The sequence below is a fragment of the Euwallacea fornicatus genome, chromosome 36, assembly GCF_040115645.1.
Source record: "Euwallacea fornicatus isolate EFF26 chromosome 36, ASM4011564v1, whole genome shotgun sequence".
Lineage (NCBI taxonomy): Eukaryota > Metazoa > Arthropoda > Insecta > Coleoptera > Curculionidae > Euwallacea > Euwallacea fornicatus.
Genome location: NC_089576.1, coordinates 987,871 through 1,004,307, shown reverse-complemented (window position 1 = coordinate 1,004,307; position 16,437 = coordinate 987,871). Strand labels below are relative to the sequence as shown.

Below are 16,437 nucleotides of genomic sequence, written 5' to 3'. Positions count from 1 at the left end.
GGTCTTACAAATCATGATTTTTTTTCAGTCGAGTAGGTGGAAGATAGTAGCGTGACGTAAATGCATTCGGTAAAATTGCTCATAAAATAAGTTTCCAGAAAGAGAAATTTAGTAAAACTGTAACGCTCAGATTAGATCTTCTGCACCGTCGAGTTTCAGTAATGTAGAGCTTCAGGAGTAATGAGAGAAACCCTAAATATAGTTTAAAAACACTGGAGCTTACGACGTAATTGGTCTAGAAACAAAGGCGTACGTGGAACGTAGTTGATATCGTGAATAATCGCGTTGAAGTAGCTTTCGGGAAAAGAAAGTTCGGTAAAGTTGCACCACCTAAGATCGAACGGATTGTCTAAATATGGTTTACCAGATCCGTAAATATGAAACCGGAATTTGCCTCCAAATATCCCTAATGGTCCCTATAGGTACTACCTTATCGTGTTATTAGGGTACTAAATCTCTTATTTACATCTGAGAACGATTTCCAAATCATAACAATACAGGTTCGATACTGCAGGACAGTTTGCAATAGCTCTGAGTATGTCGAATTTCGTGCCTACGTTGGACAGCATTGATTTTCTGTTACCACTTGAAAAAAACGGCTGCAGATTCACATCGCATGCTTGTTGAGGCTTACGGTGAACGTCCCCTTGGAAAATCACAGTGCTGTGAGCGGTTTGAAAAATTCGAAAGTGGCAATTTCGACGTTAATAACGAAGAGCGTGGAAAACCACCGGAAAAGCTTGAAGACGGCGAGTTGCGAGCTTTGTTAGATGAGGACGATACTCAAACGCAACAACAATTAAATGTGACACGAGAAGCCGTTTCCATTCGTTTGAAAGCTGCGGGAAAAATTCAGAAGATAGGAAAATGGGTTCCGCATGAGCTCGATGAAAGACAGCAAGAAAATCGGAAAACCGCTTGCCGATTGTCGCTTACCAGGTGTAACAGAAAGTCGTTTCTTCATCGGATTGTGACCGGTGACGAAAAATGGGTCTATTTCGAGAATCCCAAACGTAAAAAATCATGGGTAACTCCGGGCGAACTATCGGCATCGTCAGCAAGACCAAATCGATATGGACGGAGAACAATGCTCTGTGTTTGGTGGGATCAAAAACGCGTAACGAGCTGCTAAAACCTGGAGAAACGGTTAATACTGAACCTCACCGACAACAAATGATGGACTTGCATCGAGCTGAAGACGACCAGAATACCAAGAACGGCAACACAAGGTGATATTGCTTCGTGATAATCGCACACTGCAAAACTGGTGAAGGAAACGATTGGGACGTTTCATTGGGAAGTACCATCGCATGCGGCTTATTCACCCGACTTGGCACCATCCGATTATCGCTTATTTGCATCGATGGGACACGCTCCTGCAGAACTGCACTTCACCTCTTACGAAACAGTTCAAAAGTGGCTCGATGAACGGTTTGCCTCGAAAGAACGACAGTTCTTTTTGTTGAGACGTAGGCCCATTTAGATAATAAGTAAATTAATTTGTATTTTAAGACCTTAAGTTACGCCCCTGTCCCGCAGATTATTTCCCGGCATTCTTTAATGAAAGAACCACCTCAAGAAGTGAAAGGGCCGTTTAGTGCGGGGAGATACGTTCGTTCCCTTTTGCGGCACTAAAAATTGGGATATATTTACGATACGTTAAGAAAGCATATCGTATATCCTAATGGAGGTGCGTGGTAAAAGTACCCGACTAACGGTCACATTTCTTGAAAATAGGTACCAGATGTGTGAAAGTTGGCTGGGGAAGGCGGCACGCCTCTGCCTGGAGGTTCTGGCATTTTGGTACTTAAGATCTTTTTTTTGACGAGTGATCCTATCCGAACGACTCAGGCATTTATTTTCCGGGAAATATATTCAAAAAAAAATCAATATACAGGGTGTTCGATTTATCATGCACATGCGATTTTCTCGAAAACTAAGAATTTAATAAAAAAATGTTTCAAATAAAGTTTGTTTGGGATAAAGGAGCGCTCCTTTATCCCAAACAAACTTTATTTGAAACATTTTTTTATTAAATTCTTAGTTTTCGAGAAAATCGCATGTGCATGATAAATCGAACACCCTGTATACTTTGAGTGTACACGTAGGGACTTAACTGAACCACTAAGTTTATACAGTGGCTCGTTGTCAGTTAGTCCTAACTCGTCTGGTGTAAAATTAGTTAGCAGTAAGTTCAATAAATCGTTGTTATTGTTGATGAATTGGAACCAGATAACAGTGTCCCTGATACTGGAAGTTCAGGGTGGTCCTTCGGACGTAACAATGCAGTCCACGTTCATCGTGAGTTCTACGTCAAGGATCAACAAACACTTTTGGCGCGGCATCCACAAATTGCCAGAGAGATTGGAAAAATGTGTATGGAGCGATGGGAAATATTTCGAAAAAAATATTTTTTATAATTATTGCGCAGCTGAGTTATACTTTCTGTTAAAAGATTCCGGTTTCGTACTTACAGACCTGGTGGAAGTAATGAAATTCAATAATCTGCTCGGTAGAGAAACGAAAGCGCAGAGCGGACATATTTAACGTGAGGAAAAATCACAGGCACTGGAAAAAGGAGTTTCCACCCATGTTTGATATATTCTTTAAGGTCGACAAGTGCGCCAACTGCTGAGACGCCAACAATAAAAAAAAAATGGGAAAAATACGGGGATGTATTCATCCAAGGGCTTCTCACTGTTAAGAACAGAAGAAATCCTGAGATATTATTGCCGGGACTCATTTCCTCCATCTGTCTATACAAAGAGGTGTATTACGGATCATAATAGTCGGGTATTAAATTAAGGTTAATCTTATTAAAGGGAAAAGCTAATTAAAGGCCGTTTCATCCTCGTTTGGTTGTGTTTGAAATTTGAATATACCTTGCAGCCACTATGCATTCATAACCGCTAATCTCATTATTTATTCCTTAATGCAGCCGGCATACGTTATTAAGGTTGTTTCCCGGGGAAAGTTAGAGGAAAATTTTAGAGTTTGGCGCAGTTTGAAAACGGTTATTTGTTTCATAACACAAAGGTTATCATTGCAAGGATTTAAGTACATTGTTTGCCTTTTTGTGCGATTTATGCGATGCGAGCTCTGTCGAATGTTGATGGTCATAGAATAAATAAACCACGTTATCCGTAAGTCAGTCGAATTGCATTTCTGATATATACGACGGCCATTATTTGAACGGGGTTTATTGCAATAGCGGCCACGGATGCATGTTTATTGGATGCAAGCTGAAAAATTGCGATTTTTATTACTTCCGCATCGAAATTTGTGAGATATCTTCAAATCGCAGATAAAACCCATTTTCACGGTATTAATTACCGGGAGCTAAAGTTCCGTCTTAACTGCGCATTTCAGTCATAAAATTAACCGGCATTAAATCACTTTGAACCATTTACAGTTCTGTATCGTGAATCGTGCTGCTTTACGGTTCTCACGCCCTATTTATTTTGACCAGAGTCTGCTCTAGATTCGCGCCCTTTACGTTGATAAATCCCCCACGGCTGACAGTTAAGTTAATAGCTGGCTGCATGACATACCGCATTCCCAAAAGGAGGAAAAATCGTGGGGCGCTAGACGAACACGTTTCGGAGTTCAAGACAAAGTTTCATGTTTTAGTCATGCTTGTATTAATCAGTGTCTAATTGACAGTTAAATAAAAGCCGGAGTAGCAACTTATGATCTAGGAACGAGATAAGAAGTTATAGCCCGAATTCCGGCACCGCGGATGGTCATCAATCACAAAGTTAATCGTCAGAAATGGGACGTCAAAGGCGATAGAACCGTTATCACGGCTCCGCACTACTAAATAAAGGAAGAGTGAAAATTAGCCGAAAACATGGTTCTGCAGTATTGGCCCTATAACTGTCTATGGAGATATTAGACGGCATTAATCAGCGTTCTCGAGTGGGCTGTAAATAATTGAATTTTACGTTATGACAGCTGAATATATTTCCCTGCCTTAAAACGTTATCGACTTGCATTGCGGGGGTGCCTGCAGTCAGTAATATAAATTTAAAATTGAGCTCATACGGCGCACGAGAAAGGTAACGGTGAAATGCGATCTGAAACGCAGCTATTTTTCCTGAAGTCAAAATGACGTAAAATAACAAGAGCGCCACGTGCTCCCTCTGCGAAACATATGGAGATGTGACGTCACAAGATTAAGGGAAGACTGCGTTCGAAATTGCGTGCGTCTGAACCGCACCGGTGGAAAACCCTTTCCCGATTACAGTCGAATTGTTTTGAAGTTCGAGCTCCGGCAACGATAAAAAAATGTCGCTCGCGTTCGCCATTTGCCTGGGACCTCTTCGAAAATTTCTACCCCTGGAAACCACCTCTCCTAAAATGCCCGAATACAAATTCCGACAGTATCACACTCAAATTTATTGTTTGTTTCCCCATTTGCTCCTTTATAGTGGCACTTAATTTTCATTCTGTTTTAAGTCATTGCTCACGTAACCCCATAAAAGAGACTAAAAGAGCTTGGCACGAAAATGTGAGAGGCATAACTAATGAATTGGGTCGAAGGGTGTACATGCAATAACGGTGACGTCTTTAATTTGCCCGTAGCAATAGAGAAAATGTGCCATTTGTAAGGGTGAATAATAACAAAGGCAAATTGGATTTATCGATTAAAAGGGGGGAAGTGCATGAAATTGGGGACCGGAAGTGGTATTACGTCAAGCTTCGACAGGCCTATTTAAATTTCGTGAAACGGGATATGCCTTGCAGATTACGCGGTAAACCTAATCAAATAAATTTGATTGTGCAAATATGGAGTCTCTCTTCGGGAAGGATCCCGCATGTTTTCCTAGAAAATTATCCATTCTTAAACGTGACGGCACAGTCTTGCTTAATTCGTCTTTCGAGAGTTCGCACTGCAAGAACTAACACTCGAGACGTTTTTCATTTGCGTGGCAATTTGGAACACAGCTATTTCAACCTGAGTCACAGGACTATGCGGCATGTCGTTTTTATTAAGTCTGTTTTGTCATGACGTCACACGCTGAAGAACCAGCCGCGTTCCGCGGCCCTGTTTTTAAATTACACAATTCTCATACTTTATTGCGTACATTCCTTGGGAAATTCCACTCATTACAATTACAAAACTAATCACTCTCTTCTAGTTAATTCGGGCATACCTCTCATTTACAATCCTCACCATTAGGAACTCGCGAACAAAGTAGCTGCACAGTGGGGATTTTTAAAGCTCACATATATCACTGCCATTTCACGAGTGTTAATGCGCGTGTATGCGCGATAAAACAAGCCCTTCCACGATAAACGAGATTATTATGCCTGTGTACGAAATTGAGACCTCTTTCAAGCAATTAAGAGTTAGTCGAGATTATTTACTCTAAAAGTATGAAAGAATATTTCCCAACAAAGCTGACTGCTTGGCAGCATAAGCGCAATATTTAAATTTCGGTTTTGTAGGGTGCACCCTTGCCAAGATAACCTTATTTATTAAGGGAGCAACGCTTGCCAGACTTCCATTAAACAGCAGCTTGCACGGTTTTTAAATCAAGATAAACTCAAATTCTTATTTATTCATCGAAAACTTTTGTTTATTTCGATTTAGAAAGAGCTTCGATAATGGTGTATTACTTCTGAGCTTCTTTATTAGGCAAGAAGCTTAAGGGTCCGATGTATTGAATTTTACCGCCCCGCTCGAGGTTTATGAGGTATTTAGGGCTCGATTATGCGATAAAGGGCGAGTTTTAGTTTATGTTTTTGAAGTTAAAACGCGGGTTTTATTCAAGAAGTAGTGGTCTAAATAATTTCCAGAATATAGCTTCTCCAGCTAGAGAATTTCGTTGATTTTCTGGAAAAATTTTTGTTTTTTGGCATTTGAAGCAATTTTCTGATACGATCTTTCTAAATCTCGAAGATTTAGAGACTTCACCACGTTTCCAGTGAAACTTCACTTGCTCCCTCTCTGTGCGGCAATAGCCAGTTTCCATATTTTCGATTTTCGTCGAAATGATCTTTTTGCAGAAAAAATTTCACGCTTTTTAGTCAACGAAAGGACTCCTCTAGTAAGTTTTTTTTCGTGTGAGAAGCGTAAGTGATTCCCGCATTTCTATGAAAACTTCATTTGCTTCGTTATTATTCGAAAAAAATTATTTTTTTGTCTCAAATTTTTCCAGCAAACGACTTGCTTGAAACCAAAATTTCTTGCTTTTTCTAGAGAAGGTAGAAACTTTTTTTTACTGTAGATATTCTCTATAGTTTTTACGTATTTTGCGGAATTCAGGTGCAATATCCGATTAGCCAAGAGCAATATCGCGGATTTAGTAAAGGACTAAAAATGCAGAATATGGATAACGAAATTACTTGACGAAATAAAGAACAAAGAGGAGGAGAAGTAGAGCAGAGAAAAACTGGAAGGAATGGTCTTTTCCCACTCCCTCCAGGAGGAATTTTTACGCAGTTAGGGGAGGGACTGTTAAGGCGCAGAGAGAGGAGGTTATTTCCGCAAGAAGTACACAATCTTCACATATGGACTATTCGTACATAACGCCAATTAGATATATAAAAAAGTAAATGTGATAAAAAGAGGATTTTATCATTTTTTAAAGGTTATTCCTCTTAGCAAACTCATGCTGAAGAATCAAATTATATAATATGCAGGGTGAGTCGGGAGGATCGTGCCAAACCTCAGGAGAGCGTTGTACATGAAAAATAAATCTAAAAAAACTCAAATGTTGTTATCCGATTTTCGTTTGTTTACAAGTTATAGCGTAAATAAAATTAAAATATAAAATTTTAAAAATTTATAAATTTCATAAAAAATTCCATAAATTAATACGTTGGATTGGTCGTGGTGGCCCTATTAGTTGGCCTCCAAGGTCTCCAGACCTGACACCACTAGACTATTGTTTGTGGGGTTGGTTTAAAACTGAAGTGTACAGAGCACAAGTGGACGCTCAAGATGCACTAATTCAACGCATTAGAAATGCTGCAGCTGCCATTGAAGAAAGACATGAAACAATCAGGAGCGCAACGAATGCTCTTCATAGACGAAGCCGAAAATGCTTAGGAATTAATGGCGATATTTTTGAACATTTACCATGATATCCAAACGTTAATTTATGGAATTTCTTATGAAATTTATAATTTTTTTTTTAATTTTATGTTTTAATTTTATTTACGCTATGACTTGTAAACAAACGAAAATCGGATAACAACATTTGAGTTTTTTTATTATACATTTATTTTTCATGTACGGCACGCTCCTGAAGTTTGGCACGATCCTCCCGACTCACCCTGTATATAATAACGAACTCAAGACTCCCGTTGATCTAAGAAGGGTTTCCGCAAGTTTGCCCACGCACATCGTCCCCCAAATTCCATTTACAACGCATTAAGGGCTTTCTTCGATATGAACTCGTGCTTCCTTTTCTACACGAATCACGACAAATTCTTTGATTTGTACATTAAATAACTAGTTAATTAAACTCATCGTTGAGTGCATGTTCAATTACAGGCATTACTCAGGGGTGCAATAAGCCAGCAAAGCGCCGTCATCCTTATCTGCATGGCAATGGATCGTTACTACTGCATGTTGCATCCGCAGGAGTACCATAAACAATCCAGCAGAAAGGTAAGTTTGTACCTCAATTTTAAAACCTCCTTTTCTGTCAACCTTATTTACTGTAAAAACTCGTTAAAGCGAATTTGAAATTAAACAAATTAAGTGGATGTACCGACTTTTAACTTCAGCACCATGCTTGGAAGTTTTCAGTTTTCTTAACTCGAATTTTCCAAGCTTAAATATTCAGGTGAAACTACGACATTAATAAAAGTGTTATTAGGGAGTTCCGCTTTCTTTAGGGCCATTCAGAGAGGGCGCTCATGCGGAAAGCTTTAACTGTTAAGCAATTTCAGAATATAAAACTAGAGAGTCGGACATTAGAGTTTTAAACGTTTGAAAGAGACTTCTTGTTTGAGGATTTCAGGGTATATAAATGGGAGCAATATTGGCAAAGTTCCTTATTCCTGGAACGTTCTTGACCTTGCCGTATAAGACTTGATGTATCTCCGGTGACATTATCCCGGATAATATCCGTAAGATTGATGAAGGAGAAATATTATGTTTGGTAAAAAAAGGATATTTTTAACACTCTATTCGGTGTGACAGGGATGTTGTCATTTGTCTTGGTTCTTTTATCTCAGAAGAAATCCTGTAAGAGACTTCTTCTATAATCATAAAAGAAAGAGATAAAAGTTAATAACTACGAGTCATTAATTAATATACTAATTTTACAAAAAAAATACAATTTGTCGACCTAGAAATTGCAGTTTCCTCAGGGCTAAAACTTTATTGCTCATGGCGGAATGTTCTGCGTTAAAGGGAAAGTTCCCTGCATATATCATAATTCCTTGTCCAATAAAACCTTTTGCCGCATACATGTAAAATAGTTCATTTTCATTATTCTGCTCTGAAAACGGGAACATTTACCATACTAGCCATATATCCAGAAACCTCTAATAAAAACCTCGATATATTCAGGATATTGATCTGATTACCACTGTTAAATTCGGAAATTTTCTGTCTCCGCTTTTTTTCGTGTCCCTCGATTACACTGAAGTTCATACATTTTGCCTTGTTTCCCGCAAAATTTCCAGGATTATGCATGGACATACCGAGTCTTTAAAGGGTACAAAGTACCAAAAATTCTCCATGTGATGGTGTCTAATTTAAAAAAATCATAACTGCTTCAGAAACACAACGACACTCGTGACCTTACAATTTAGGAACTAAAGTCATTTTCTTAACCGCAATTTGCAGGATTATACTTTAAAATTATTGAATTTTAACCAAAATATATATATATATATGTATATATTCGCAACGGTTAGGAAACAGCATTGATTTCCGTGAGACCTTGCAGCTATCAAAATTTTCGAATTTTCACAAATAACTCGAAAATGGTAAATTTTTTATATACGACCTATTTCGTAAACGAGCCTTAAAATTTGACGATAAATCCGAAAATGGCAAAAAAATTGGGGGGTTTCGTTTAAAAAAACATAATTTGGTACTACCACACTTTTATGACAGACCCTGTACATTTGAAAATAATTTCAAAATACGTGCCTTTTATTCCCCAAAAACTTGACTGAGACAAATTTCCTTTCAAAACTTATATTTACTGAGATATCGCACTTTGACGCGCTAATGAGCAACCCTGTATATACAGGGTGTTTCCTAACTACGTGTAAAAAAATTAAAAGCGTAATCCTCGACTGATTTTGAGTCAAAAATGTCTAATAAACATACGTCCGCAAATACCTTGTTTCCAAGATACAGGGTGTTGACTGAAAGACGTTGAAAAAGGTTTTAAAGGTCTCTAAAGGTTTGATGGTATTTACTAACTTGTTTATTGTTAGTTTTTTTTTGCTACTTCCACTACTATAAACAAGATAGTCAGTGTTACTTTGGTGTTTTACTCTCTAAAGTGAAAGAATTTAGTTCTGTATCCCAAAAATCAGATTATACCTCAGTTTTGAACATTTTTCAAATGCCTAATTACACTAATCAAGAAATGGCCAATATGGTTTTCGTTTACGGCCTCGCTGATGGTGAGTGTTCGGCAGCGAGGCGCATTTACATGGAAAGGTTTCCAAACCACCAAGCTCCCAACCACCAAACCTTTAAAAACCTCTTTCAACGTCGTTGTGATACGGGATCTCTTACGAAAACTCCAGGAGGAGGAAAGCCAATAACACGTCGAACCCCAGAAGTGGAGGAAGAAATCTTAAGACGTATCGAAGAAAACCCGGGAACCCCCGGAATTGTCTTTTCTAAAATTCAAACACCCAAATTGAGTCATTTTGGAAATAAAATCTCTTTTTCCTGTCACACTTCAACACCCTGTATCTTGGAAACAAGGCATTTGCGGACGTACGTTGATTAGACATTTTTGACTCAAAATCAGTCGAGGATTACGCCTTTAAATTTTTTACACGTAGTTAGGAAACACCCTGTATGTTCACTCGTAGAAAATGCCACCATAGAGCTGCAACTTTGGTGCTGTTGCCTGTAAATTCACCTTTAGGTCTGACACCAGAACTAGGACCTTGTTTTCTCAGATTTAATCATCGAGTCACGTATTTTAACCATGAAACTACCCCTGTACAGGTAACCAGAGATACATAAATCGATTCTAGCATAGATCTAATAAGGGTCTTATAATCTATCATTATTCTGTCTTGATCACTGCCCATTGTTGTTCCTTTTGTTGTCCCTTGAGAGACGTTTCCTTATAATTTAATAACAAAAACTACAAAACATATTTATTGGCCATCTCTAGAGCGCAGAGAGTCGTTAATCCTTACAGGCAAGTTGTGAGCGGACAGGGATTTATAGGAGGTTATCGGGACTTTTTAAACCATTGATAATTAATGACGAACAAAGTTGCGAAATCTACCAAAAACTTACGCCATTAATTTCCAGGGCATGTTGTAATTCATTCCACATTCTTCGGGCAATTGCCTACTTAATAAGTTATTATTACTCCTTGACTGTTCTGAGAAAAGTAGTTTGTAGAGAAATTTTAGACTTCAAAGAGAATATCAGTCTAGAGATTCCTACCTAATTTGGAATATAAATAGGAATTCAGGGGAAAATCAACATGGGTTAGATAGAATGTTGAGGTTTTCCAACATGTGGAAATTTGCACATATCGAAACTATTAATAAAGATTGAAATGTGCATGGCCGTTTTATTATGTTTAGCTTCCATTAAAATTCGATTACTTTTCAATGGTAATGAATAGTTAATTGTTACTAAACAATTTTGCTTTATATAAATGGGCATATTTAAGTGAAATTCACATCATTAGTCCATAGAGAATTATTTGGTTTGAGGTATAAATTAGCACCGATGTTGCTATTTTATTCCGATAATTTTAGGCTTCCTCGTAACACGCAAACGCAATTTTCTACATAAGTCAACAACATCCTTCAGGCTCACATTTCCAAACCGATTATCTTATCATCCATCATGGAAACGCCAAAGCCATGGTGGAACGATTGCGGAAAACATTTAAGATATTTTCCCTAACAATTTTACGTCGTTAACCTAATTTTCCTGTTAATGATTGATTATAGTTGCCGAAGTTGAAGGAGTCAATAAGACTGCTGAACTTTATTAAAACTCAATTATTTTCTTATTTCCAGTACTACTCTAATTCAAAAGCCACATTTTCCTTAATATACGACCAGGAAACGGTGCTTAGCTGCTCCGTTTAACTGTGACAAAAACTGTGAAAATATCTCAAACCGACGAAAAGACACAAAGATGAAACGATCATTTACCCCCTCACCATCCCCGCAAATCGACCGCCATTTTGGCTTTTTGTAATCGTCGGGTGTCACTGGGTCCAGTCGGCCGTTTATAAATCAATGGATGATAAATAAGGGTGTGGGTATCCATACAGTTTTATCTTTGCGAGATTATTTTAATATGAATGTCCACTTTCCTGAATCGAAAGTCCAGTGAATTGCAGCTTCTCCCAGTTATTAATGGGTATCCGCGGGTGAAAAAGGACGCTGAGGTGAGATGTCTTTGCAGGACATTTAAGAGGTTTAATAATTGGCTGCAAAATAAACGTATAATCTTGAAAAATGTACGTAACTTTTTACGCGAGTTTCTTCTCATACTCAATTCCTAATTTCTCCTGAAGGGATAATCTCGTTTACTTCTTTCCAACAACTCATTCTGGCAACTCGGTAAAATGCTCAGGTTTTTACCCCTAAGATTTGTCGATTGAGGAATAAGATGCGAGTTTCTGGATTTCAGTTCAAAAATCCCTCAAGTAAAGAAAATCGCCATGAAAGTATTGACAGCAGTTCTCGACAAAATGGCGAAGGCATCAGTTGGTTGCCACATCAGAATCTTGCTTTTCACGTGTTTTTTTCTTGCAATACTTAAAAATAAACGCTTTGACAGGAATACCTTGCGTGAGGATATTTCTTTATACAACCTTTTTGTGTAAAATCGCCCGTAGATTCGCCGCCTTCAATAGTGATATGCAATTATGGAATACTATTACACTGTAAACGTATCTGAACGATGTTGTTTGAAGAAGGTCTTGGCCCATCGCATCGTCAAGCGCTTCGGCGGTCCAGTTTTAGATATTTTCTTGCCACTGCATTGGTTGGTTATAATATGTAAAATAAATGAGACAGGCGCAGAAACATCCAGGGTCTGCATACGAGTTAAAGCACTTTAGGAACCATCAACCGAAGTATTAATTTGCGCCTTCGATTCGTGCGTGACAGAGACACGAACAACTCTGATGATTCAATTTTAACCATCCGCCATGGAATAAATCAGACCTGTGTGACGGGTTGCCTACACGTGCAATATTGGAAAACTTTGTAACATGACTGTTATTCACTGCGAAAGTGAATTTTCTCTGTTCTCGTTCGCGTATTTTAATCTTTGCGAAGACGTTTTTTTAACATTTTGCATTGTTTCGTATTAATTTGCTCTGTATTGGGAGCAGTTTCGTAAATTTCAAGTCACTTTCAATATTTTTTAGGAGCCGTTTTCAACTTGTGTCATGTGCTATGTAAATCCTGAATGGCTCAATAGAGACTCCAGATCCTGGGCAATCGAATTTGAGATGCAAAATCGTGGCAGCAATATCTCATCTGGTCAAACCGGCCAACGCGTGGCATTGTGACAACACTCTCTCTCCATATTTTCTCCACATTCTACATGAGCTTTGTTTTGTTTTCAGTCATTTCTCTACGTAAGGAGAATTTTTACAGTTTCTATATACGATAAATCCTTGAAGTTTCCGGTCGTTTATATTCGATTTCTCTTTTCAACAGAAAGGAAGTCCACTTCTCAAAGAGAAATAAAGAAATCGGCAGGGACTTTTTTCAAACCGGTACAAATTACGCGGTTTTCCAGGGTATGCTAAAGATAAATGGATTTCCTGAACTTTACTTCGGCGAGGGAGGCCGTATCAAATGACATTAACAAGCCGCTGAATCGGTAGAATAAAGTTTTGCCCCGCATGAAATCAGCAATATTTTGATATAGTCGGGGGGAAAAGTGGTAGCGACCCTCCTTTGTTAGTTGGGATCATGAGGCTAAGAGCGTCCTGCTGTACGGCGTTTCTGTCAAATCTGGTTATTTCGTCCGCACGTACTTTCGCGAAAAACGCTCATTAATATTTTAAGACGTAAAATCCAGGCCTAGTTAAATTATTGTCCTCAAACTGTGTGTTCAAGCCCTTTACGGGACAAAACTTGTCGAGCGATGATTCAAATAGGCAACTTCCTGCCACAAAGTTCCTTAGTAGTTTAACGAGAACAGTCGAATAACTAGGTATCTAAACAGCCCCGAGCCCTATTCCGAAAGTTTTGACTCGTAATACACTAAAGCTGATGCAAAAGCCTACTGAAACAATGGTTTTCTGAAAGCGATAATGCTGCATACAGGTATTATGCGCCTCATATGTATATTTGGTTATCTATATGGAAGAAGTCGCGTAGGGAGACGGGGCTGATGGAGAACGTGGCTATCAAGAAGGGAAGTTAATTGAAATCCATCAAGTTTTACTGCTTTGGCAGCTGTAAAACACAAATCAGCAACGTCTCCCCAGAGAGATGCCATTGAATTCCAGTATATTGCCAAGCGATTTAGTGCCATAATAGGGCATCTTAAACACTTTACGACCGAGGACGATATGATTGCGTATAACTGCCAGAACAATATGTTTTTTTATCTCCTGCAACGCGGAATTGATCATTTTCTCTCTTGAAAAAAATCGTAATAATGAGAACAAAGGGACTTAATCAAAAATGTTGAACGCAAACTCGTTGGGAACGGATCCAACAAAAGTGCATTGTAGTTAGTCGTATTTCTTCGCCTGCCCTTAAAGCGGGCGGATTTATCTCAGACAAACTGCCTTATCGATTCACAAACGGCTGGTCACCCTGACCCTTTCTCACATTTCGTCGGGAAGAACTTGGGGGAAAAAAAAATATTAGCCCCCATGGGGATCAATCTACATTGGCTTGTGCGTGATAACCAAAGCGTTCGACTTCTTCTTTCGGTCCGTGTAATTTGTTCAACTATTTAGTTTGATCGTGCACAACACTCGCTGGAATGTAAGGGGAAAATTCTGAAGCTCCCATTTACATAGTTCGATTTTGGCGTAAAAGGGTTAGCTAATTGAATGATTCGGTTCCCTAAAAAGGCATTTGATGTCCACTGCAAGGGAAAGTCTCGGTTACGCGTGGTAATTGTATTAAACTCCATATCAAAGTTGTTCCTAGGACAAACGGTTATACGGCAAGAGAGGCGATATATTCCCAAAATGTCATAAGTTGGTAATTCGATTAAAACTATTCATGACTAGAGATTGCGAATCACGATAGTACCAGCGCAGTTTTGCCGCATACGTTAGGAAGTGCAATTTCATGCCCTACTAACCTCGATTAACCTGAACTTGTGAAAAATTTTATTAGTTGTCTCCACGAGACACAACATGGGGGGGGGGGTTTTCTTCATAAAATTTATGATAATCCCACATTGTCGCCTTTCTCGCAGATTCCCCGTAAATCCCTATGACGCAGTGATGATACAACTGACAGGTGAAAACTCCACTTCAACGTTATTTCCGTAACTCCTCGTATCCTCCAAAGACAGAGTAACTGACAAATCAACAGAACAAAATTCGTTTTTTTCTAATGGAAAGTTTACTATATCGTCATGAGCTCAAGAATCGGGGCACAACGGTCGCATGAAGAAAGAGCAGTCTGGTCCGTTCGCTTGGAAAATCTCACAACTGTGAAATAAACACTTCATGAAACCAATTACCGTCTATGAAATTGCATTGCGGTGTGACATTTGGCACGTGAAATTACTGATAGATTAACAAGCCGGAAGGTAACTTGCAAACTTTGGAACTTCAAGAATTGGCTTATAAATGGGGCGATGTAAAAATTCTCTTCCTCGAATTTTAAACCTGACTTTCGGTGACGTAGTTCGACAAGACATCTGACAGAAGACAATCAACAAGCTTTGCCTTTGGGAAAATCATCTGATGGACGGTTCGAAATTCACCTCGATCAAGCTCAAATTTTAACCGAACTCAAATTTACAATTACTACTCTTGCTTACTCTCACTACTTTGACACTTCTGGCAATACTGACGATTGACGCGACAACTGACAGAAGTCAATTTAGATCTGTGACACTTTGAAAATCGACCATATAATATTTGAAATTACGAAACTTAGATTAGAGTTACGATTTTTTTGTAACTGGACTCAATTAAACAAATATTTCTTTGAAGAGTTTAAATGTAAAAACCGATAGAGGCGAACAAAAAATCGAGCTATCTAAAATATTAAAGAAACTGCCAAGTTTTTCGTTTATTGGTACATTCGCCGACCATAAATTTCAGTTCCTGTCGTAAATCTCTTCCCAAGATTATTCCATAATATATCAAAAGAACAAAAAATGGGGTTAACTAAATTACAAATCACTTTCGTCGCGGGCCTTTCGGGTTAGCCCTGCTCTGGTTTAATGGCGTGTTTGGCGCCAAAACTCGTCGATAAAGCCCTGATGCATGGAATCTGCGTTGATGGTGTCAAAATGAGATTATGACTCAACTTTCCCCATAATTCTAGTTGAAAGCACTTTCAGATGTCTGTTCATAAAATAGTTTTTAATTCAGATACAAATCTTTACACTCTGCAACTCACTTATCGGATCTTTCTACATTAATAAAAGAGTCTTATAGAGGCATCGCCTAGATATACAGAGCCCTTAAACAACGCCTCTGCTACTTAGAGACAGCGGGAGGTATTTTGGGGATTTGAATTATTTATTTTACCCCTTTAAAGTAAGCGCCTTCCAGGCTTACGTTTCAGAAATACGAAAGTTAAGAGCCTCCCGTCTTATTAAATGAGAATATCCTCGAGTGCTTCGTCTAAAATAATAGTTCACTGTACTCGCTAGAGCGTGGCTGTGTTTTATAAGTAAGGGATCGTGGAGATATTAGTAAAAAAAGGGAGAATTTGTTACGTGTTTAGAATACGAGAAATTCACAAAGATAACGCAGAGAGCATCCGAATACGCACATCGGAAAAGTCTAAAGATACGTCTAAAAACTCATAAAACCGATAGTAAGTAAACGTACTAACTAAAAAGTAAGTAAATTTCAATGGTAGTTTATGCTGTACCATTTTAGTGCAAGCCCTCACCCTGTACACACATTTCAATTGAATGAACAAGTCTGGAAGTAAATAAACATTCTTTTGCTGATATCAAAGTCAGAATTTAGTGATATGCCTGATTGTCAGGTTGATGAAATTTCGTCCCTTCGATACTCTTTAGTGTGTGGCAGGTGATATGAAAATGCTGCATTTTGCCATCGAACAACGATA

General features: G+C 38.5%; 2 protein-coding genes across 3 annotated transcripts in view; one reads left to right on the top strand and one right to left on the bottom strand.

The window, feature by feature from the left end:
- prom (prominin) overlaps nt 1-5,227 on the bottom strand; it is a 44,714-nt gene extending 39,487 nt beyond the window's left edge. The window contains exon 1 of the mRNA XM_066300181.1: nt 5,157-5,227. Within this exon, the coding sequence (XP_066156278.1) occupies nt 5,157-5,179 (23 nt within the window). The 5' untranslated portion in view covers nt 5,180-5,227. The remainder of the gene's footprint in view (nt 1-5,156) is intronic.
- LOC136348973 (trace amine-associated receptor 8c) overlaps nt 1-16,437 on the top strand; it is a 59,296-nt gene that overhangs the window by 20,574 nt on the left and 22,285 nt on the right. For both annotated transcript variants that reach the window (XM_066300182.1, XM_066300183.1), the window contains exon 5: nt 7,505-7,621. In XM_066300182.1, coding sequence (XP_066156279.1) covers nt 7,505-7,621 — 117 coding nt within the window. The remainder of the gene's footprint in view (nt 1-7,504; nt 7,622-16,437) is intronic.